Here is a 23,221-nt window from a genome sequence, read left to right as displayed (position 1 = left end):
TAACCACTGTGCCACCAGGGCTCCCAGTATCTAACAGACTCTCAAGAAACCGTTTCCTATCCCAAGATAACAGTCTAAGAGCCAGGGTCTTCCTGCTTTTTTCTGAGTGACTCCCCCAACAGCTTTTAGCACAACTCTGTTCCAAATGATCCCTTCGACCTGGGCTGGCTTTGAGTACAACCCCTAGGGCTTTCTGGTGCCTTTATGGACATAAACCCTGGCAGGATTCCAGAACTCCAATCCAGGACGTGCAGCCTGCTGCCCTTCCACTTGTCCTTTCCCAGCTTCCCTTCGGCCTAAGGTCTGGCAGGTAGCCTCCACACAGGCCTTCTGAGCAGCAGGCCTGCCTCTGAAGTGGAAGCAATGTGGGTAGGGGACAAAGGGCCCCAAGAGAGATCTATCCTAGACCCAGCTTTGCCCAAACAAGTTACATAACCTTGAGCAAGTCATTCACCCTCTTGGGATCTGTTTCCCAACTTGTAAAATGGGGGATTGGAAAGGAGTGCTGAGGGTCTATCTGTCTTGGGTGGAGGCAAGGGTGCTAGGTGGCTCTGTGCTCATAAGCTTCTCAGCCCTGCCCTGGGGAGAGCGCGTCAGCAGGAAGTGAGGATTGTTTGCATGTCCTGAAGACCATTTCCTGACCTTGGCTTACATCGATCTGCTGGCTGAAAAGTCTGCCTCCATACGTAAACCTCTCCTAACAGGCCCTGGACACCAGGCCCACACACTGGAAAATCTCTTCTCCTTGGGCAGAAAAAAAATGAAAGGTAACCTAGGGGATCAACTTGAGAAATTAAGCTACTAAACAGCAGCACAACTTAGAAACATTTTAACCCTGAACTCAGTGTGCCCGAGGGAAGGATCCTCTCTCCCTAGACTTCATTTCCCCAAAATTTATAAACTCTTCCCCCTCCCCTCTCAAAAATCAAACCAAATCCATTGCCATCAGTAGATTCCAACTCATAGCAACCCTATAGTTCAGAGGAGAACTGCCCCGTAAGGTTTCCAAGGCTGTAAGTCAGACTGCCATCTTTCTCCCGTGCAGCAGCTGTGGGTTCCAACCACCAACCTTTTGGTTAGCAGCTGAGTGTGTAACCACTGTACCACCAGGGTCCTTCTCACCCCTCCCAGCCTCTCTGAACACCATGAATGTGACCACACATGCAGGGAAAGGCCTGGCCACAGAGTCTACTTCCAGCAGGCCCCAGGGTTCAGGGCCTTCCTTGGTCAAGCACCTCCAAGGAAGCACAGCTCCTGGGAGGAGGGTAAGCAGCACAGCTAACGCCTGGCACCTGCCCCGCCCGCGCCGTGATCCCCACAGCAGCCCAGGTCCTCTAAGGGCTCCTGGGTGGGGTGCTGCCCGCCTGCCAGCCATAGGCAGGTAATCCATGAGGAGAAACTGAGTTGGCAAAGCCCAGCAAACAGCAGTTTCAGTCTCCCTGCCCAGAGTGGGGGGAGGGAGGGGCGAGAGAGGGAGGACTGGGAGCTGAGGGAAGTACAAGCAGACCAGTCAAACAGGTCCTGACTTCCACCACCCTACCCAGCTGATGCATTCTTCAAAACAGGAGATTCAAAAGTCCAGTGGAGCTTTTACAACCCAAGTCACAAAGAGTCCGCCATTCACGATTCATCAGTCCAGGGCATCATAGAGAAAATGGTCCTCTTTTCCACTCTTGCCCAACCATATTGGTCCTGGAAAACATGATCCCTGATCTCCCCACAGCTCTTGGTCAATTCAGAAGAGTGAATGATCTCCCCTGAGATGCTCAAAGAAAACTCTAGGCCCTCGCCATCCCAAGGCGCTGAGGTGGTGTGAAATCAGTTCTTCCTGTGCCATGTTCCTGAGCTTTTCTCCACTATAAATAACTCCAGCCTCCTGACACAGACCACATGATCTCACCAACTCTGGACAAAATTCCCAACGCTCAGTGTACTTCTGTTCACCCATTGTAAAACAGAAAGAAGGATGAGGCCAATTTAACCAGAGGCAACAACGGAGCCAGAGATGCTTAGTAAAGTGGCAAGAACAGAAATAAGCAAAACCAGGAGGGCTTGGCTTTCTGGCTCTGGTCCCTACTTCGGGAAGCCAGGCAGGGTTTCCTCAGCAGCTCATTCACTCTCTGTGGTTTCCTCTCTAGCATGAGTTCTTATAGCAATCCAGTAATAGTGTAAACCTTCCCCCTCATCCTGAAAAAGTTGGGCTTTTTAGTCATTATTGCACTTAATTAAGACTCGTGACTTTATATGGCCAAAGAATTGGATACAGACAGACGTCTAATTTACAAATCCATATGGACATGTTTCCCCAAGGGTGGTTGTAATGTGGAGAACAATACCCCATATTATAATTTCTTGATTTTTATTTCACAAATTCACAGAGACCACATGCAAAACACTCTAATAGGCTCCAGGAAAGAAACAGAATACAGAAAGGACAAAATACATGCCAGCCTTCAAAGGAGCTGATAATCTAGTAGGAGAGATAAACACAAATCACACAGTCCAGTGTGGGACCAAATCCAGGAAATGAATTTACAGTCTGGCAGCCCCCCGCCCCCGTCCCCATTTCTTGGAGGTCTGCAGCTTAATTATTTTTCAGCATATCCACGGGCTAAGAGAGATTAGGAGATCCCAGGTCTCACTTCTAGCTGACAGTGTGAGTCCTGCTGGGATCTATCTATAAATTTGCTTCAGCGGATGGAAATGTCCACCCATTGAGTCCAACCATGGTGTCAGAGGAGTGCAATGCTGGAATAAGAGGAGGCTGACTCAGGGAGCCACACTGACAGGGCAATCATTTAGCCTTCCTCCTCTTTCATCCCCATCTGGAAAACAGGGACAGGTTCAATAAAGCAGCAAAGATACGGAAAGAGCTTAAAAAACACAGGCTCAAAAAAGTTGCTTGGGACTCTTGGTCATGGAAATGCAGCCAGAAAAAGTCCTCAGCAATAGGAACACAAGAGGTTATTTTGGGAAAGATCTGAAAGGGATTACTGAAGTTCTGAATCCAGAACCCCCATCTCAGTGGCAGTTATGACCGAGAAGGCATATTTATATATTTTTCCTTTTATTTCCCAATTGTTGGTTGTCAAGTCTGGTCTCCCTTCTTAATTCCCATTTAGCCAGTGCTGCCGTTCTGTTCACAACGATACCAGTTTTTAAATTACACCCTCACCCATCAAGCCAATGGCAGTTTCAGAGCTCTTCAGGAAGATGGTAGGGAGGATGGAATACTCTTTCCCGGAAGTGCTTGGAAAGAAATAAAAGTCCCTAGACAAACTGAGGGAAGATTCTATGCCACCTGAAAAAACGAAAGTCAGTTAATTCAAGGCCTGGGGATAAAGACTAAGGCCCAAGTCCTCCATTGGGGGAAAGACCCAATTCTGAAGCTAGTTCCTCTCCTATCTTAAAAACGGCAAAAGCTGGTGAGAGCTTTGGTCCAAATCACCTTAAAAGAAAATCACTTCCTGAAATTAAAAAAAAAAAAAGTAGGTGAGGGGGAATGGGAACTGGTTTAAAACCTTTCCTGTCTAGTAGATATGAGATTAGCTACACAGGCTCTTCTGTAATGGTTTACCATAAAGAATTTTAGAATGTAAGCATTCTGAACGTGAAACTGGGAGCTCAGCTCCTAAATATTTATTATTGAGAAAAACCTCACGCCACAATCATAACGAAGGTTTAACACCAGTGTTTGACATTCTGTCACTAGGGGATTGGTTTTAACAGTCTGGATTTGGCAGCTTGCCCTATCGGCTGTTTCACAAGCAGTTTCTGTGGTTTCAAGAAAGGCAGGGTGTTTGCTTTTAAACACTATCTTAAAAATATATTTCAGAATAGAGTTCAACCATTTCAAGGCAGAAGGAGGGAATGAAAAGCAAACCAAATAAAGGAATCTGGTGCTACCAAACAGAAAGGGGGCACACCAAGAGCTGCAGGGTAGGAAAGGACCTTATTTACCACCTGCACCAAAATGGCAAGAAAAGCCGACTTAGTGCTTCTTACTACCAAGTTGAAAAGTTAGAACACAGAAATAGCACTAAAGACATGAGATTAATAAAGGGAAATCCCTACACAGATCATCTCTCCAAAATAAAGTTGCCTAGCCCAAATCTGTTTGTTAAAAAAAAAAAAAAAAAAACCCAACTGTTCCACATCAATGCAGAAAGACTGTCATCTAATCAATTAGCAGCCACACCTCTCTGCCAGCCTGATGATGGTAATTAAGGTAGAGATTTTTCTCCCTGGGAATTCAAGTTAGAGCCCCTATGGGCCTAACCCATTATGACAGCCTTTTCATTAGCAACGAAAACACTGCCACACACTCTCCAAGGAAGTAGTGGCCCGCGTCACTACAGAACACCTGTGTGTGAACAGCTACCTCTTCAGGGACAGCCATGTGCATTGGACAAGGGGTAGAATCCTTCACAGGTGCTCCGTAGGTGGACCTTGGTTTTTCCACTGTAACAAAGAGAAATGGGTTCTAAAGTCACTTAGAAATTGCACACAATCGTGATCTTGGAGAAGTGGAGCCGCGTGGAGCACATGCGCAAACAACCACACAAACTCCCCCTCCTCCTCAGCCAGAGGGGCACAAGTGGCTAAGGAATACTTGAATCAAGAGCAGCAGTTCACCCCTTTGCCCCATGCTGGCGTTGTAAAATAGGCTCAAAATTTGAGAACTCTGCTAATAAAAATCAAAATCTCAGCTAACGGGATAAAGGAAAAAGCAGCTGCCAAGTTATCCAAGCAAGTAAATCAAATCATAAACTTAAACTCACGTCAATTTCAATTCCACAGAGGGGCTCACGGCAGCCAATCTCAATGAGAAACAATTGCAGGTGTCCCGGACCCCCTGCATAGCTGTGGGGACCGGCTTCAGGAAAGAGAAGTAAATCGAAAGAAAGATCAAACAAGAGCAAGCAGGAAATAACGGCACATTACACAAGCAATGGGATGGAGACACAGCAGGACAGCCAGAGTTCAGCTCGCACGGCTGAACTGGCAAGTCCCAGACACACGCAGAGGCCTGGCACTACCAGCTACAGTGCTTGGTGCTCTTGGCAGTCAAGGCTAAAAGGAAGTAGTCTGTGCTTCTGCGTGGGTAAGTGGCACATAGAGGGTTGTAAAGAGAGAATGTCAGCTTGTTTCGTAGGGATAAAATGTACACAGTTAAGGGCCACACACAAGCGCTGTTTTCTTTTTGTTTGGGGGCAGGAGGTTGGGCTTACAAAAAAGTCCCTGAATCCCAGTATTTCATGGATGCCAAAGAGCAGGACAGTCGAATCTAGGAATGTAAACTGTCCTGTGCTATGAGGTATTTACTAACTGGACATCAATCTGAGGTCCCAGGGTTTTGTTTTTTCTAAAAGGGGCTCTTGAAATTCAAGAAGGTGGGAAGTGACAAAGAGACTCAGAAGCCAGGATTAAATTAAAAACTTTTTCAAAGTTTCCCATAGCTCTTGGCTGGAGCGCTCATCAGCAGGGAGGTAGGACCAGAGTGCACCTGCCTGCCTGCCCACCACTACTGCCACTTTTACAATAGGCTAGAGAGGACAGAGCAAACACTTGGGGGCAGAGGGGGATCACGCACGACTCTGAATCCAATCTGGGAGACGTTTTCTGTCTCGTGCTGACTGGGAGGTGATTCTAAGAGAATTACCTATCTCCTACTGCCACATACAACTACAGCCAAGGGCACGGGGCCATCCACAGCCAAAGGCTGTTCTGACACTGCCACACACTCTGGAAACCACCTGAAACAAGTTATGCAGCATTTCTGGGCCTCTGTTTCCTCTTCTGTAAAGTGGAGAAGATAATATGACTCACTATTACTGTTGTGAAGATGAACGAGCTAATGAATGCAAAGCACCTAAAACAAGTGCTTGGGACATAGTAGGTGCTCAGATGTTGGCTATTGTTATTTCTATGGCTAAAGAGACATCGCCTCAGAGGTAAACCTTGGCAAGCTTAGTGAGAATGGATGGGGCACTGTCTATCCTTCAAGTACTCAGGCTATTCTCTGTAAAGACCGAGCTTTCCAACAACTTGGAAAAGAGTAATGTACTTACAAGGCCAACCATTACTGAGCTGTTGCTTTACTTAACAGAACAAATCTTTGAAAGCAAAAATCTTTATTTTCTATACAGACCAGTGACCAAAAAGAGAGAAAATAGCACATCAAGTTTAATTACAGAATTGAATTCAAAGCCACATGCTTATTTGAAGGAAAAAAAAGTTTTATTAAAAAAAAAGTAGAGGATTATGGGCCTTGCTGAGTGATAAGAAATGAAACTACAAATCTTTATGTACACCAAATTTAATTATGCTAAGCGCTTGATTAAACAGGCTTTTTGTTTTTTAATGACTCTGATAAGAAGTGATCCTGAGTGTCATGGATTGAATTACGTCCCTCCCAAAATGTGTGTATTGTGGGATTCTCTTATATGTTGTAAATCCTGCCTCTATGATGTTAATGAGGGAGGATGGACGGCAGTTGTGTTAGTGAGGCAGGACTCTACCTACAAGATTGGACTGTGTCTTGAGGCAATCTCTTGAGATATAAAAGAAGCGACCAGGGAGACAGGGGGACCTCATACCACCAAGAAAGCAATGCCGGGAGCAGTGCGAGTTCTTTGGACCCGGGGTCCCTGTGCCTGAGAAGCTCCTTGACCAGGGGAAGATTGAGGACAAAGACCTTCCTCCAGAGCTGAAAGGGAGAGAAAGTCTTCCCCCTGGAGCTGACGCCCTGATTTTGTACTTTTAGCCTACTTTACTGTGAAGGAATAAATTTCTAGATGACTAAGTCTATATGTAAACCAAATCGAATTATGTTAAGCCCTTGATTAAACAGGTTTTGTTTTTCAATGATTCTGATAAGAAGTGACCCTGAGCAAATGACATGAGTTCAAAAAAGACTGCTTAAAGCTGGTCCAAGCGACTATTAAGAGGTGGCCAAGGTCTACTATTTGTGGTACTAAGGGAAGCTTTTAGAAGGTAGAGGTGCTTCAGAAATTGGAGGATAAATACAGGCAAAAAGAACAAGGTAGGGAATTATAGGGTAGTTTAAAAACTACGTATCTACCACAATTTTACCTGCCTCTTAAAGACTCATCAAGCAGAGACAAAGCTCACCCTGTTTCAAACGCATACCAAGTCTCCCTAACGCTTAGAAGAAAACTGAAAGGTTGGAGGTTTGAGTCCACCCAGAGGTGCCTTGGAAGAAAGGCCTGGTTCTGAGAAAGCAGTCACTGAAAAGCCTATGGAGCACAGTTCTACTCTGACATACATGGGATCACGTAAGTTGCAGTTGGCTGCACGGCAACTGGTTTTTACTGGATATAAATGTGGAATTTGGTAGGCATGTTTTATTAAGAAGCAAGGATATAAAAAAGAAACAGGAATAAAACATGTAGGCTCAGAGGCTCCCAAGGAACAGACTACTGCATGCTTTGGCCTTAGTGACCAGACCCTTCAGCTACCGTAGGCACCAAGGTTCTTCGAGGAGAGAGGCTAAGCAAGCTTCGCAGTTTTCTAATTCGGAATTGACCAACAGCCGAGATATAAGGTTTTAAAAAAACCTACTGTCTTAATGAAACACAAATAAACAAAATGATCTTTTTAATGGAATAAGAATAATAATAAAAGGCCAATGCTATGTATTAGGAGGAAACAAGCCAAGTTTGGTCAAAGTCCCTCAGGTCACTGAGAGCCAGCTTCCTCAGCCAGAAAGACTGCAAACCAAGGCAATGAGTGTCTTCCTGAGGTTCAGCCAGGATTAAATAACTAAAAAAAAAAAAAAAAAAAACCTGTTGCTGTTGAGTCGATTCTGACTCACCGCACCGCTATAGGACAGAGCAGAACCACCTCATTGGTTTTCCAAGGAGCAGCTGGTGGATTCAAACTGCCAACCTTCTGGTTAGGAGTCAAGCTGCCAAGCTCTTAACCACTGCGCTACCAGGGTTCCAAGGACTAAATAAGGGCTGGGAATTCAAGACAAAGGCTCATTATGAGGTCACAGAAAATAACCAACCAATCAAGGACAGGGAGGGTCAACCCCTGTATTTGTCAAAAAGGGATTCTCATCTTCCGTCTGGAAATCCTTTACCACTCTTAATTATTAAGTGCCTCAAAGAGCTTTTGTTGATGGGGGTTATAGCTATTGATGTCTACGCGTTAGAATTTAAAATCAAGAAAACATTTATCTATTAATTCATTTAAAATACTACTACTAAATCCATCACAAGTAAACATAATTTTTATGAAAAATAGCTGTATTTTCCAAAATATCAGCTTAGTATGTATCACAGTGAAGTCCAAGTAGGCTAACCTTTAAAATGATAAAGCACAAGGCCATGAGAAAATTTCAGACCACTACAATTGAGGAACATTCTATAAAATAACTGCCAGTACTCTTCAAAATTGCCAAGGTCATGAAAGACTGAGAAACAGCCACAGATTGGAGGAGACAATGGAGACATGACAACTACATGCAATGTGGGATCCTGGATTGGATCCTAGAGCCAAAAAACACATTAGTGGAAACACTGATGAAATCTCAATTTCTGTACTTTGGTTAATAGTATTATACCATGATTAATTCTCAGTTTTTACACATGTTCTATAGTTGTGTAAGATGTTGATATAAGGGGATGATGGATAAAGAATGTACAGGAACTCTCTGGGCTATTTTTGCAGCTCTTCTGTGTAAATTTAAAACTATCTCAAAATAAAAAATTAAATAAATAAAAACTTTTTTTTTAAAGTTCACAATGCTATTTATTAGGAGGAGGAAACAAAAGAAGTACGGTCAAGTTCCTTGGATCACGAAGGACCAGCTTTCTCAGCTAGAACTGCAAACCAAGGTAGCAAGCATCTCCCTGAGGCCCAGCTAGAACTAAACAGGAGCTGGGAACTGCAAGACAAAGGTTTCTTATGAAGTTATCAAGAAACCAACCTACTAACCCAGGGACAATCAACCCACGTTTTGTCTCCAACAGTGGTTCTTAGACTTTTCAGTTTCGGAAACCCTTTGTATTCTTAAAAATAGAGTCCCCAAAAAGCTTTATTCATACCGATTATATTTGTCAATATTTACTACCTTATAAATTAAGAAAGGATTTAAATATGTATTAATTCATTGCAGCCCTGGTGGTACAGTGGTTAAGAGATTGGCTGCTAACCAAAAGGTCAGCAGTTCAAATCCACCAGCTGCTCCTTGGAAACCCTATGGGGCAGTTCTGCTCTGTCCTATGTTGGAATCGACTTGTCAGCAATTGTTTTGGGTATTAATTCATTTAAACTCATTACATGTAATAAGTAACTTACTTTCAATGGGGGAAAAAAAAAAAAAACTATATCAAACCACAACTTTATACCAAAGGAAGTCCACCTAACAAAACTGGTCTTTTACGATCAAAACACAATGCTAGACAAACATTAAAAACAAAAACAAGTAATAACAAACTAAATCTAAAAAGAGAGAGAAAGAATAAAAAATACAGGAAAAATGAGAAAAATAAAAAGTAAAACAAGCAAACAAATAAAGGAAAAAATAACATAAACCAACCACAGATACAAACAGAAAACCAACAAAGCCAACGCGATAGGTATTAGAAGAAAATTAACTTTGGCTGAAGTCCCTCAGGTTATTGAAAACCAGCTTCCTGAGCCAGGACTGCAAACCAAAGCATCAAGTATCTTCCTAAAACCCAGAAGGGGATTACAAAGGGGCGGAAAATTGCAAAACAAAGGCTCCTTATGAAGTCATAGTAAGTAACCAACCAATCAAGACCAGGGATAATCAACCCAAGTTTTGTCTGCAACAGTGGTCTTCTCACTTTCTAGTCTCAAGAATCCTTTACACTCTTAAAAATTACTGAGGACCTCAAAGATCTTTTATGTGGGTTATGGTTATTAACAGTTACCTTATTAGAAATTAAATCTTATAATTTTAAAAACATTTATTAACTCATGGAAAATAACAATTCATTACATGTATATACAACCTACTTTATGTATTAAAAAAACCTAGATTTTCCAAAACAAAAAAAAATTTCATGAGTACGGTTGCACTGTTTTACATTCTTGCACACCTCTTTAATATCTTCCTTAAACTGAAGACAGCAGACTTATCATAACTGCTTCTACACTGCATGTTTTGTTACGCCTTTTTGGTTGAAGCAGATGAAGAAAATTGCATTTCATACAGACCTACGGTTGGAAAATAAAGCTTAATAATCTTTCAGATGCTGAGGATTTCCTTCTTTGATACCAGACTAAAACTCAACAAGTGGTAGTTTTTAAAGATGAGCTGCAACGTGGAAGCTGGATTCTTATCGATGAACCCTTTGCATACTTTTATATTAAAACCCAGTGGTCATCTTGCACTTTGAATGGCTCTTCTGCCCGTTTGGCAATTTGGAAAAGATTCCTTCACTGAATTATCCAGAATTTTCAAATATGATGTTGTATATTAAAAAAAAAAAAAAAAATTAATTTTACCTCCAATCTCATCAGAAATGTCTTTTAAGTGTTCAGAAGGTATCAAATTCACCGTGACAGCTACAAGTTTTTCAAATTTCTGATTTTTGCTCAAACACTTGAACTTTATTAACTGTCAAAGGTGTCAGGCTCACTTTGTTCACTTTCAAGAAAATATTCAAGAAAACCACACTCTGTCCATCAGTCACCCTCTCAAATAAAAACGATGTTTCATGCGGCTGGTTTAACTCAGTCACGCCAGTGCTTCCCCTCAAGACAATCATATTACAGTTAGCAGCAGTCATACTTCATGGGTACCTTCCGTTTCATCACTCAGGATATTCAAGAGATGTTTATGAGAGAGTCGAGTTTTAATAAAATCAATCATTTTTAGTGTGTCATCCAGGACATTCTTAAGTGAAACTGGCTTTTTTTAAACCACAAGCATGTGGCAAGGAAGGATACTATGACTACAGCACTTGATGGGTGCCACTTCCTTGATTCATGCTATGACGCCAACAGTTTTCTCTGCCACAGCTTTTGCACCAATAGCACAAATGTAAACAAAGTTGTTCCAGGGTAAACCAGAAGATTCTAAAAAGTTATTCGACCTTTGAATATTTATCACCACTTGTTTGTTGCCGAACATCCACATAAGAGAAAATATTCCTCAAAGAATTGTTGGTGCTGACACAGCAAGTCCAGCCACGTCTACAGACGTGCTTGTTTGTAAGGTGAAGGTAACATTCTCTAAACAAGATATGAACTCTGTCTTCACGTTTGCGGCGAGATATTTAGTTCCACAAGTCACAGTAACGTTGGAAGTGGCACTGCCCTGATTTTTTTTTACTGACTTTTCATCCAGTGGGTATTCAGCAATATCAGTCGTTCAAGACTTGACTAGTCTCTCAGCTATCGTGTGGGTTTCTTCAGGCAAAGCAATGTAACAACTTACCCTGTCTAAGTCAGGGGCTTTTCCATTTCCAGTTTGAAAAGCTGGAACAATTTTTGGTTTTTAAAAAACTCACAGCATATACACTTAAAATATTCAATGCCGTCTTCTTTGAATTCTGAATCATTGGTCTCAAAACGGTGCTGCAGCTTACCTGGCATTCCTAATACTTCATGAAAATGTTCTGCTCCATAAGACATAGTAAAGTGCACTGTCAATATTCATAAAGTGGAGGGAAGACAGACTTCATTATCTTTTCTTTTCATTTCTTATTTATGTTTTCCCCAGTTTCTTTGGAGTAGTTTCCTCCCTTTCGCTTGTTGATATGACACTTTCGGTATCTTTACACATAGAGGCTGAAGCTGTGGGCTGAGAAGTCTTCTAATCTCCCTTTTTAAAGCCAACTACGCACCCTTAAATATAAGAGATATAAGTTTTCTTTTAGAATAAAATAGAATTAAATGCTAAAATAAGTTGCAAACAAAATACAAAAATTTAGAAGTTTTTATCAGTAAATTTTCTAAGTTTGTACTTACTTCTTGTCGTGTTTCCTCACTGATGCCAGGAAAGTGCTGGGACTTCAAAATAACAATTTATTGGACAATAATGAGGTTACAGAGATAAAAGTAGGTATAACTGGAGACCGCTAGTGAGGGCACGGCAGAAGTACGGAGAACAAACTGAGTTCATCACTGAAACCTTCCATACTTGTACCTTAAAGTATGACCTTAAAAGTGCTAGAAAACACAGTTCACAAGCACACATTTCATAAACCAAAAGAGCAATGATGTCATCACACATCATTCAGCCTCCGGAAAACTCACTTTTCTGAAACAGTAAGAGTGAAAAGGGCAAATAATGTGGTAGTGTTTGGATGAAAATAATTCTGACCTTATGCCCCAGATGAAAGGACCTTAGGGACACACTTTGAAAACCAAATTCACTATCCAAAATTAAAAAGTGCCTTCCCAGATCTCTCCCAAGACAGGGTCTGAACGTATGGCATTCCTCACAGTTCAGAGGAAACAGCTAAGACCCTGTCACCAGAGAAGCTGGATGCTGTCCCTAATAAGCTGTCGGGCTGCCAAATCTGGCTTTACTGAGGAAGGTGGCTCCAGGGACATAAAAAGAAAATGTTTTCTAAAGCAACAAATCCTTAACTTTACAGAAATCAGGGGAAGGGGAGAAAGAAAGGACTGGGTGGTTCTGGGATTCTATGCACGAAGAACATCTCAGACTATCAGAACTCCTCTCCTGAGCCACACCACAAAGGAGGCATAGAGACAGGTGAGGGCAAGTGGGACAAGCAGATGAAAACCTGAGATGGACAGAAACACAGTCGGTGATAATGGAGTTCAAAGAAACAAAAAAAAAAGGAAGTGAGACAAGTTAGTAAAAGGGTCAAAAGGAAGAGGAAAACACAGTGAAAGAAACATTCCCTGATGAGCGCTGAAGCTCTGTTACCTTTCTCCCTGGTCACAGTTCCAATGTGAAAAAACCAGGCAACTTACTTGCTGTATTGACAAGGCATTCAGACTCTAAAAGGGGCAAGAGATGAAGATAAAGAACGGACTCACTGAGACGAGACCAAAACCTCAGCCCAAGGCCCAAAGTCCACAAACGCACAGGAGCAGCTGAGAAGTGGCCGTGTCCCTTCCAGGCCTCTCAAAGGGGAGCTTTCTTCTCACCTCAGAGAAGCCAACAGAGGAATAACAACCAGCCCTTGATGGCTCCTCTGCAAGTGAGAAAAGAACCCCAAATCATTTGCTGCTTCATTCCCATGTGGTCTTTACCAGACAAAGAGGGAGCTTTCTCTTGTTGCCAAAGGGTAAATACTGTCACTGGTGGGGGAAAGATCTTTGGGAGAACTCCCTACACTGGGTGATGCCTCACAGAGAGTAACCCTCAGGTTCCGCAACGTCTGGACACCAGCACTCAGAAAAGCCCCTGATCTGGTGCCTGTGGGTCTCTGGCCTTCCAGCCACCACCCAGACTGTACAACCCCATCAACGACGTTCACAACATGGGAATACAGGGAGTCCCTGAGTTATGAGCTTTCATTCCTAAGTCTGTGTTTAAGTTGAATTTGTACCAGGTCAGAAGAGTTAGGAACAGTCAGGCACAGTTTGTACCTAGCATCAGTTTGTCAAATGTTTGTCTTAGTATATGGTATATAGTGTATCTTTCTACGCATAAAAAACATTAAAGAAACACCTCCAGATACAAGAAAACATCTTTAACACAGTAATAGGGTAATAGTAATGTTTGATGTGTACTGCAGTGTAGCTCCCATCTGTTAACGTGAACCACTATATGTACCTCAAAATTTTAATACAATAGCCTTTGTGGGGTTGGTTCATAACTACAGGTTGTACTTAAGTCTGACATTAGTAACCGGGGACTGCCTACACCAGCAGGCTGCAGGTGGTGGTGTTTTTCCTTTAATCAATAAAACCTTCTAACATTGATGTCTTGTAAATAAATGAACTAGCTGTGCATGCGTCTCTCCAACAGCCTTCTATTTCCTTTCGGATAGGTGATTGGTAAACAAAGAAAAATCCAGAAACACTAGAAAAAGCACCTATGGGACCCCAATGGCTGAAAGAGGCCAGGGAGAACAATAGTCTTTCAACTCATTTCAGAGAAATTGCAAGCTGTACCCCTTATACTGACCTGGAATTGTGCAGTGCTCGGAGAAATTCTCTAAGTTGCTCAGCTGGAACAGTGATGACAATGATGGTTACACGGTGTACTTACTACTCGCCAGACACTATTCTAAGTGCTCTAGATTTAACTCTTTTAATCCTCACAACAACTATGCCTATAAGAGAAGTATTATTATCACCCCCATTTTACAGATGAACAAATAGACACAGAGGATTAAGTAAGTCCAAGGTCACAGCAGAGGCTGAACCAAGATTCCAATCAGGGACTCCAGCCGCAGAGTATGTTCTTAACTGCAAGGCCTTACTGCAAGTCAAAAAAGGCTGGGATCTCCTCTCAACTCTGCCGTAAGCTCAACTCAATGAGAATGCTATGCTTGATGAAGCTGGTCTAAGAGGCCCCGCTTCCTGTGACTGGAGAACCAGTAATTCAAAATTTTGGGGGCAAAAAAGACAAAACAACATGCCACAAGTGTCTCGACACCACACGCAAAGACAGCGAAGGCCATCTGTGGAAGGGAGGTGGGGCAGTGCTGCAGCAAGGGAAGCCGGCAGCCTCTCTGATGACATGGGGGAAAAGGGAGGCACCCTGCACATGGAATACCAGTAACTAAAGACAACCCCTAGGGAAATGGTGCTCAGGAGAGGTGAGGAGCAGGTCACCGTGGCATCAATAGGAACAGCCTGCCCCATGGACAAGGGCACAGGGTGGGGCTTTGCCTGCAGGTAGCTTCACTCACTCACTACCAGACTTTTACCTTAAGAGTTTTCTGCTAAGTGGAAAGACTAGGAAAATGCTCAGGCTACATTAGCAGCACTGATGGTCACAGGAGTCTCAGAATCCTGCCACGACCTACTGCCTGAGCAACAGGCCCACTGCTGTTCAAGGAACTAACTCATGGGCCCCACCTTTTCTCAGGTTTATCAATCAGGGACAAACTCAAACTGTTCCACAGAGGAGCACCTGCCAGGTGCCAGGGACCAAACACTATTCTCTGCTCCTTCCCCCAGGCCTTCAGAGACTGCCCCACTGCACTGAACCAAAAGGCCTGGGGGCTTGCTCAATTTAGCAGCCAGGTGTCATAAGCCCCTTTTCCCTTCCAGACCCACAAATGGGGAGCCCCCTGTAGGCTTAGCCCCTTCTCCTGGCCAGGGTGTGAACTGGGGAGGGGGCTCAAGAAAAAGAGGTGTTTTAGAGCTTCAGTTGAACAGTATGCAAACAGACAAAGTTGCTTTGAGGTTTGGTGTGGGATGTAGGAAGACCACTCTGTGGAGAGACTCATTCAGGATTTGGGGGGCGGGGGCTGTTTATAGACCTCTTCCAAGCTCATGCCTCAATGAGCACAATCCCAGAGGAGGCAGATCTTTGTATTGCCAACTTCCCAAAGAGCACTGAGGAAAATAGGCCACAGCAGCTCAAAACCAGCTTGACTGGTTCTAAAGAGAAGCCACTGGTCTGCTCCGCCTTCCTTTTGTTAAAAAGTAAAAGGCCAAAAAGGTGGCTTGAAGCCAGTCATTGGACACGCCCCTCCTCTCTTTCACCCCCATTGTCCCATGGGATTCACCTAGCCACCAATATCAGGGTCCCTCTCACCCTCTCTCCTACCAAACCTGGTGAGGATATGGCTTTATAAGTCTAAAAATCATTTGGCGCCCAAAAAGGAAATAACATTTATTTTTGCCCCTTTATGCTCACTGGCCAATGTGAATCTAAGGAATAAACTGCAAGTAGTGGGAAATGCCAACTCGACGGCACTGGGTTGCTGGGTTTAGGGGGAAATGAGTGCCAACCCACAGACAGACATCTGTGGAGAGAACTCCCATAGAGACCAAGAAACAAAAACAGTCGTTCAGATAAAGGGATCTAGCCCAAAAGGAGAAGCTGGTCTAGTGGCAAGAGAAGGATCTGGGAGTTAAGGCTCCTTAGATCTTGTCTCCTCTGACAGATAGCTGGAAACCAAGAGTCCAGATTCTCCCTTGGTGTTGTTTCAGAATCAGATGTACCATCTCCATGTCTGAAAGATGAGTAATGACAGTCAGTGGCCTACTCCAAAAAGGCTGTAGTGGGGTAGTGACATTCTGCTCCAAGATTTAGAGCTTTCTGAGTTAACATGGGGACAGACATTGCATCTTCCCATGCCAGAAGTGGGAAATGGGTGATTTCCTCCCCCACAAGGTTTGAAAAGGCTTACTCTTCCCTGTGCTGAGACAGAAGAGGAAAATACATAGATAAGACTTCAGTGACTCACCCATGTTTGATGAAAGCTTGGAGAAAGCCTGGAGAATCTAAGCTTTAAGTGCAAAATGCACAAATACTGGAATCTCCCATCAAGGGAAGAAAACTCAGCCATTGATCTGGCCTGTCATTTTGCTGAACTTCAGATGAAGGAGGAAGACCCAGGTTTAAACTCCACCTGCCCTTCCTATAGCCCTCTTAACTTTTGCTTTGATGGGAAAGCAGCAACCTGGCAGCACCATCACAGCTAAAACAGAATCAAACCCTTTCCATACCTTCGCCCTGAGCAGAGGTCGCGTAGCCACAGTCTACAACTTAACCAAGCAGAGGGAGCCGGGGCTGGTCCTGGTTACCACAAGAAAGCTCATCAGGAGGTCTCAGGGAAGGAAGAGCAGACCTCCCCCTCCTCCTCCTCACCCTTTCCATCTGCTGAGGTTACTTCATTCCAATCCATTAATGGGCTTCAAAGTGCTCTTCGGGGGAGTCCATTTAGCAGAGCTGTTATCACGGGGCCAAAGGTGGCGCCCGGCCCCCACCCTGTATGTTGATAATGAGCCACAAAGTCGGAGGCTTAGCTGCACTCTAGGCATAAAATATTCATTCAAGTCGACATAATACATATGTAGGAACCTCATAGAAGCCCCTGGGAGAAGAGAAATGCCAACCAGGTGCCTAAGTGCTCAATGATAAAGAGTTCACGATGGCATGAGTTAGTTCAAGTCAAACGCTCACTGAGAATTGGGTTGTTCTGTCCAAAGAGGAAAGTCTAGTCTGAGAACTTTTTGACCCCCAAGAGATCTAACAATGCCAACCTCTTGAACAAACAAATTCTCAATCTTTTCCTACCTTCTTGGCATCAACTCTGCTTAAAGCATTTGTGCTGAAAAAAAGTCTCCAGCCAATCTTTAGTTACAACTGGAAAGATTCAGCTATCCCCATCTAAGCTTGATTTGAACCTGAAGCAGGTAAAGTTTCAACTGCTTTGCATCTATCGGTTTTAGCTACTTCCCAAATCCACAGATTGGTGAGAAATTATTACAATTTACTAGGTATTTCTCCAGTTACTTTCACTGGGTTCAAAGGTTATGATACGGCAACTCTACGAACTTTAAACCCCCCAAAATGCCAAACCTGTTTCCATCAAGTCGAATCCAACTCCTAACAACTCTATAAGACAGAGTTGAACTGCTCCATAGGGTTTCCAAGGCTACAATTTTTACAGAAGCAGCCTGCCACATCTTTGTCCCATGGAATGGCTGGTGGGTTCAAACTGCCAACCTTACAGTTAGCAGCTGAGTGCTTAACCATTGTTCTACCAGGGCTCCTTCCCATGAACTCCAGGGACTCCTAAAGCCCTGCTCTAACAACAACAAAAAACCCGTTGCATCCAGTTGATTCCGACTCACAGTGACCCTATAGGACAGAGTAGAATTGCTCTATAGGTTTCCAAGGAACAGCGGGTAGATTTGAACTGCCAACCTTTTTTTTCGGTTCGCAGCAGTAACATGCCGTGGCTCTTAACCACTGCACCACCAGGGCCCTCATTCCTAATCTCTAAGGCCAAGCAGAAAGTGAGAACATGTGGCCTGACATTCAACCACACCCCTGACCAGAAGGCAGCACCACCAAGGTGCCCCTGGCTAGAGTCAAGGGCTGGAAACAGCACCCAGAGCACAGCGCTGCAGAGCTCACACTGTAAGAAGTGAAATGGTAGCTAACCAAGTCAATCTACCCAGAAAACAGCAAAAACAAATTATTCAGTGTAACATTTAGCCAGAAACAACTCAATTTCAGCATGGAACTTCCACTGAAATCACTAAGGTCCAAGAGATATGTGTGTTTGGAGGTGCTCAGTGGTTCACTTCAGAATCCTGTAAGTTAGCTTTGCTCTTTTTGCCAAGACTTCCAAATTCCTCTCCCTCAAACTAGCTGAGAGAATAAACAATACCACCTACTCTCTAGAAAAAGGGTAGCAACCTTCTCCCTCGCCCCTTGTGACAGAAGCAGGGTGGGTAGTTGACAGGCCAGCTTTCTCCAGGAGCCCTCTCTTCTCTTGTGGTTTCTGAGGCCCAGAGGTGGGCGGGTCTGAAGCCATTGCAATCCCTCTCCCAGGTGTCACACAGACTCTAGCCAGCAGCAGGTAAACTCTTGAAGTCGGGCCCCTCTCCACACTTGCCTGCTATTGCTGCTGCTGGCTGGAAGACGGACAGTCATCTTGCCGATTGCTTTCACGACTGCCAAGCTTCCAGTCCAGTGGAGCCATTTGGAAAAGAAGCAAACAGAAAGCTCAGCTCAAAGACCAAGAATCCCCTTAACTACCAGCCCCAGGTCAGAACACCCCTTCTGCAAAAGGAAGAAGAGTCTGTAGCTATGAAAAAGCATATCTGGAACCAGATGTCAAAAAAATATCTTAAAGACAGGCCTTGACTTTCTTTTATCTTATACTTTCACTGTTAGCAGCAGAGTCAACAGCAAACAGCCAATCTCCCTGAAACACAAGGTGTATTTTTATGGTTTAACATTTTCTTTGTGTGTGTGTGTTTAATTCAGATGTGATCAAAGAGCTCCTGGAAAGAGCTTCTCCTCAGCCACATTTTTAAAAGAAAGCGGGAAAGGAAGAGCAAGAAAAGAGACCAGAGTTTGAAGACAACTGGTGGAGTGTGTTTACCTATTTCTGGTGAAACCAGTCTAAGTAGTTTAAATCTAAATGAGGCGATGGAGGACCTTTGGGGTAAGGAATCAGCCCAACCAAATCCCTTTCTTTTTATTTCATAACATTAAGGCCGAGGAGAGACAGGAAGCCTTCTTACCACAAGACTGAGTTTCCATGACAATTTTAACTAAAATCGCAACAGCACCAAGAGGTTTCTTGCTCTTACCTGGTGGCATGATCTATTCCAGGGGAAGCCAACGCTTCTGGCAGCCCTGGCCTTGTGTCTAGAAGAGCTGCTGCTAATGTTTTTTCTTGTTTTAAAGAATACTGGCAACGACATTTACATTTAGTATGCAGCACAAAGAAACCACATTGCGGCAGTCTGCTACTCTCCTTTGCTGAACACAATGCCCCACAGCCTTGTGGAGAGAGGAGGCACTCCATCTCCACTCCCCACACGCCTGAGGGTGCCAGTCCAGTCAGTCACTTGGCCTCCTCCTACCAACTCATAATCAACAGTCTGGGAAAGTTCTCTGGTTAAGCAGAGACAACCTGCTAAAACAAAGGTTGTGAGAGAGGGCCTAGAGAGAATAGTTCCCAGGAGGCAGAGAGAAACGGCTGGCAGGCAGGGGAAGGTTGAAAAACTGTGAGATCTGAACCATGCCCCTCTGTTTCCAAAGCCCTCAGTCCCATGTTGCCAAACCCAGTGAGGAAATAGAAACCGACCATCCCTCCTTCTCAGCCCCTATTTCACCCCCAAAAGCAACCAATCCATCAGTAATAAAAGCGTCAACCACTGCAGGAAAAAATCCTCTCTGTAACTCCAGAACTCCTCTTGAGTTCTTAACTACCCAGTTGACAAGAGTGAGGGGGTAGGTAACAAAATAGGAAAAGCATGAAAACCATGGAAGATGTTAACAGGCAAGAGAACATAACAGTGGTTCTATCAGGATATGAAAAAAGAAGAGAAGAGGGAACCATTAAGAAGCTGATGAGTGGAAAGGATGCAAAAAGCACTGCAGCCCCCAGGGAGCAGAGCTCCTTTCCCTAGTCAAGTTTTTGGCCTAGTAAAAGTTCTCCACCAAGAAGGGTGTGACAGGCAGGGGACTCTCCACAGAGGAGTCAGCAAGGGCAACCGGAGATGGTGAAAGAAAGGGGAGGGGTGGAAAGTGGACGCCGCTCAGCTCAGAGATGTGATGACACAGAAAAGGCTAAGGCTTGGGTGACAATCTACTGCAGTGATTGCCAGCAGGAGGGGAAGCCTGTGGGGTCCTGAGGCTGAGGGGTCCTTGCATGCTCAAGAAACTAGCATGCAAAGTTCCTGGACTGGGAGTTACAAAGATTAGCCAATAGGAAGGGGATGCAGAGAGCCACATGTGGGTAAAATAAATATCATGTGAAAAAGGCAAGAGACTGACATGGAGATGAAAAGCGATACTGATTAAGAGGCATAATAAGGAAGATGCAGTGAGTAGTGAAACAGGAAAGCCACAAGCAAAGGGTAAGATACTATGAAAAGGGACAGAAACAGGAGGGACGAGACAGGAAGGCATCATGGTTTGCGTTGCTGTTTATGACAACGCAAGGCAAGGCCGGTGATGCAGCGAGGGACGGAAAGGACTGAGCAACAGGTTGTGTTAATACAGTGGGACTGAAATAGCAAGTGCCTTTCCGCCAGTAGGAAGAGCCCCGGGAGAAGGCTGGTAAAACACTGCCAGTGAGGAAGAGGAGGCAGAGGGGCAGAAACGTCAGACCCCAGGGAGGGTTACACGAGGGATCCAAAGACTCACAAGAGAGTGATAACTGGAACGCCGATGACAACCTGTGGGAAATCTATGCGCATGGCAGCCGTATGGGAAACACGGAAGCAACAAATGCCAGCGCCAGGAAACAGAGCGCTCCAGGAGAAAAGAAGGGAAAGTGATGAGCAAAGAGTAGGCGAACGACTTGGAAAGGTGATGAGGGTGGAGCTGGTGGGTTGCAAGCAAGAGGGAGTGCACAGTTTGGAGAAGGAAGAAGCAGGGTAGAAAAAGCTGGGGAACTGAAAGGGGATAGGAATCAGAACACACTCCGGGGCAAGGACCCTGAGGGAGAGAACCGGGGACTGGGAGAACCGGTGAGGGCAGAGGGGAAGCCAGACTAGGGAGATGGAAGAAGGGGTGGACAAAGATCTGTGACAAATCGTGGGGTGCTATTCGAGGAGCAGGAGGGTGGCTGCTTTAAGCGTGGGTGGAGAAAGACCAGAAAGGCCCCTGAGAGAAAAAAAGGAAGAGAAAGGGAAGCTGGGGATGTGACACGGAAGAGCGCAGGAGGGCGGTGAGAGGAAAGGGGGGCTGGCAGAAAGACAAGTGTGCAGCCTGCAGTCAGGACGAGGTGGGTCCCAGGACAGGACTCGGAAGGGGGATGTGCGGGGCCGGAAGCCAGATGACAGGGCAGCCGAGCTTGCAGGATGGAAGAGGAGGGAGGAGGCTCCGTAAGGTGCAGGGGCCCAGCCAGAGAATTCGGGGAGCCCTCGGGGCTCCTTACCTGCTCCGTGTCCCTCTCGTTCAGCGTGGGTAGGGGGGTCCGGGCGCTGGACATGGCGCCGGTATCTCAGGGGAGGGAACCGAGAAGCTTGGAGGAAGGGAGGGAAGGAAAGGCGCGGAGCCCGGCCGGGCGGGGCTTCTCACAGCAGGGGCACCCGCCGCATGGGCCCCGGCCGGGGGTGCGGGGAGGCCGGGCAGCCGCTCACGCCAGCCCGGGGATGCGCCGCTCGGGCTAGGCCGCGCCGGCTCCGAGCGGCTCCGGACCGCACCCCCCCGACCCCCGGCTGGGCTGTGCCGCCTTTCGGCCGGGCCGCGCCGCTCCGCCTACTCTCTGCCGCCGCAGCCGGCCGCCTGCCTCGCTCCTCCCCTGCCCTCAGCGGCACTGCTCCGCGCCCGGCACACAGGCTGCCGCCGCCGGACCTGCTGCTCCCAACATGGCCGCCACCACCGCCGGCCCTCGGCTCTTTCCGCCGGCAGCAGCCGGAAACATCCGAAGCGACCAGGAACGGGAGGGGGGCGGGCCTCCTCCTCCCAGCCACGAACTACGGGTGAGTTCCGGAAACACCCGAAGAAGGTAAGCCCCGGGGCGCGCGCGCCTCTTCGACTCCGAAGCCCAGGTTTCGACTCTGTTTGCGGAAATCCACGAAAAAAACTCCAGGCGCTCCAGAGCCATCCAGCCACGCCCACCGGCCTTTCCCCGCCCACTTCAAACCGGCTCTCGGTAGTTTTCGGAAACACCCGAAGCACCTCCGCGTGCTGTGAGTCGGCCACGCCCCCGCCCCGCCCCGTAATCGAGGGCGGTCGTCGCCCATTTCCGGCAACACCCGAGGCGGGGCGAAAGTCCGGTCGTCCCCCGGGGTGGTCAGAGTCTGTCTCTTCGTTTGTTTCCGCCAGTTTTCCGGTATTTTCAAAGCTTGAACATGGAGCGTGGGCAACCGTGCGCGATTATTTGACTAAGTAGAAGAAATAAAGCTGTTAGCCGTTCCTGCGATTGGCCCGTGTGCGTGTCCGTTCGTCCCTCTGTCAGTCAGCTCCTAAGATCCATCTTCGCGTTTATCATCCAACCTATCTATCAACGTGTGTGTCACCTGCCACATGCAGCCTTAGTCTATTACCTGTCTGCCTGCCATCCGCCTGTCTTGGCTTCTATTTATCCATCCATCCACCTAGCCCCACAACTAGTCAGGGATCCTCATGGTCCCGGGCAGACACCAGGTCAGCGTCCTTCGCACCCAGCTGCGGGGGGATCCGGAGGTCCCCCCAGCAGAACACTCAGAAAACAGGAGCCCCAGCCCGAGCTCTGCAGAGTGAAACTGCTGTGTGATCTTGGGAAAATCACGTAACACCTCTGAGCTTGGCCCCACATCCGTAAACTGAGAATCCATGCCTTTGTTCCAGCATTGACATTCTAAATAATATCTTTGAATTCTACTTACCATTTTAAGCGTCACTGCAAGATTGGATAGGAGAGACTTTCTCATTCTAATGCACATTTCAGTTATCCCATCTAAGACAGAGAAAACTCATGGGAAAGAGAAACTGGTTGAAAATGAGAATTCCTCAGGATGGCACAAAGAATGGGCACCAGAAGTTCCTTTCTTTGTCTGGACCTATTTCCCCAACAGTAAAGTGAGGTCATGGGATTCACGAGTTCTGAGGACCCTCCCAGCTTAGGAGAGTCCCTGACTTAACAGGAAGCCCATGTGGGCA

The 23,221-nt window shown here is 45.7% G+C and overlaps 1 protein-coding gene across 9 annotated transcripts in view; it reads right to left on the bottom strand.

The window, feature by feature from the left end:
* The window catches only part of MARK2 (microtubule affinity regulating kinase 2), a 60,422-nt gene extending 38,302 nt beyond the window's left edge, over positions 1-22,120 (bottom strand). For 7 of the 9 annotated variants that reach the window (XM_049892308.1, XM_049892307.1, XM_049892309.1 and 4 more), the window contains exon 1: positions 21,513-22,120. Coding sequence is in view for 6 of the 9 variants with exons in the window: in XM_049892307.1 (XP_049748264.1) it covers positions 21,513-21,566 (54 nt within the window). In the remaining 3 variants the exon portion in view is untranslated. The other 2 variants (XM_049892314.1, XM_049892315.1) reach the window with 2 other exon arrangements.
* Positions 22,121-23,221: the final 1,101 nt, after the last annotated feature.

This window comes from Elephas maximus, chromosome 7 (assembly GCF_024166365.1).
Source record: "Elephas maximus indicus isolate mEleMax1 chromosome 7, mEleMax1 primary haplotype, whole genome shotgun sequence".
NCBI lineage: Eukaryota > Metazoa > Chordata > Mammalia > Proboscidea > Elephantidae > Elephas > Elephas maximus.
Note: the sequence above shows the minus strand (reverse complement) of the source record. Positions and strands in the feature narration are given on the sequence as shown.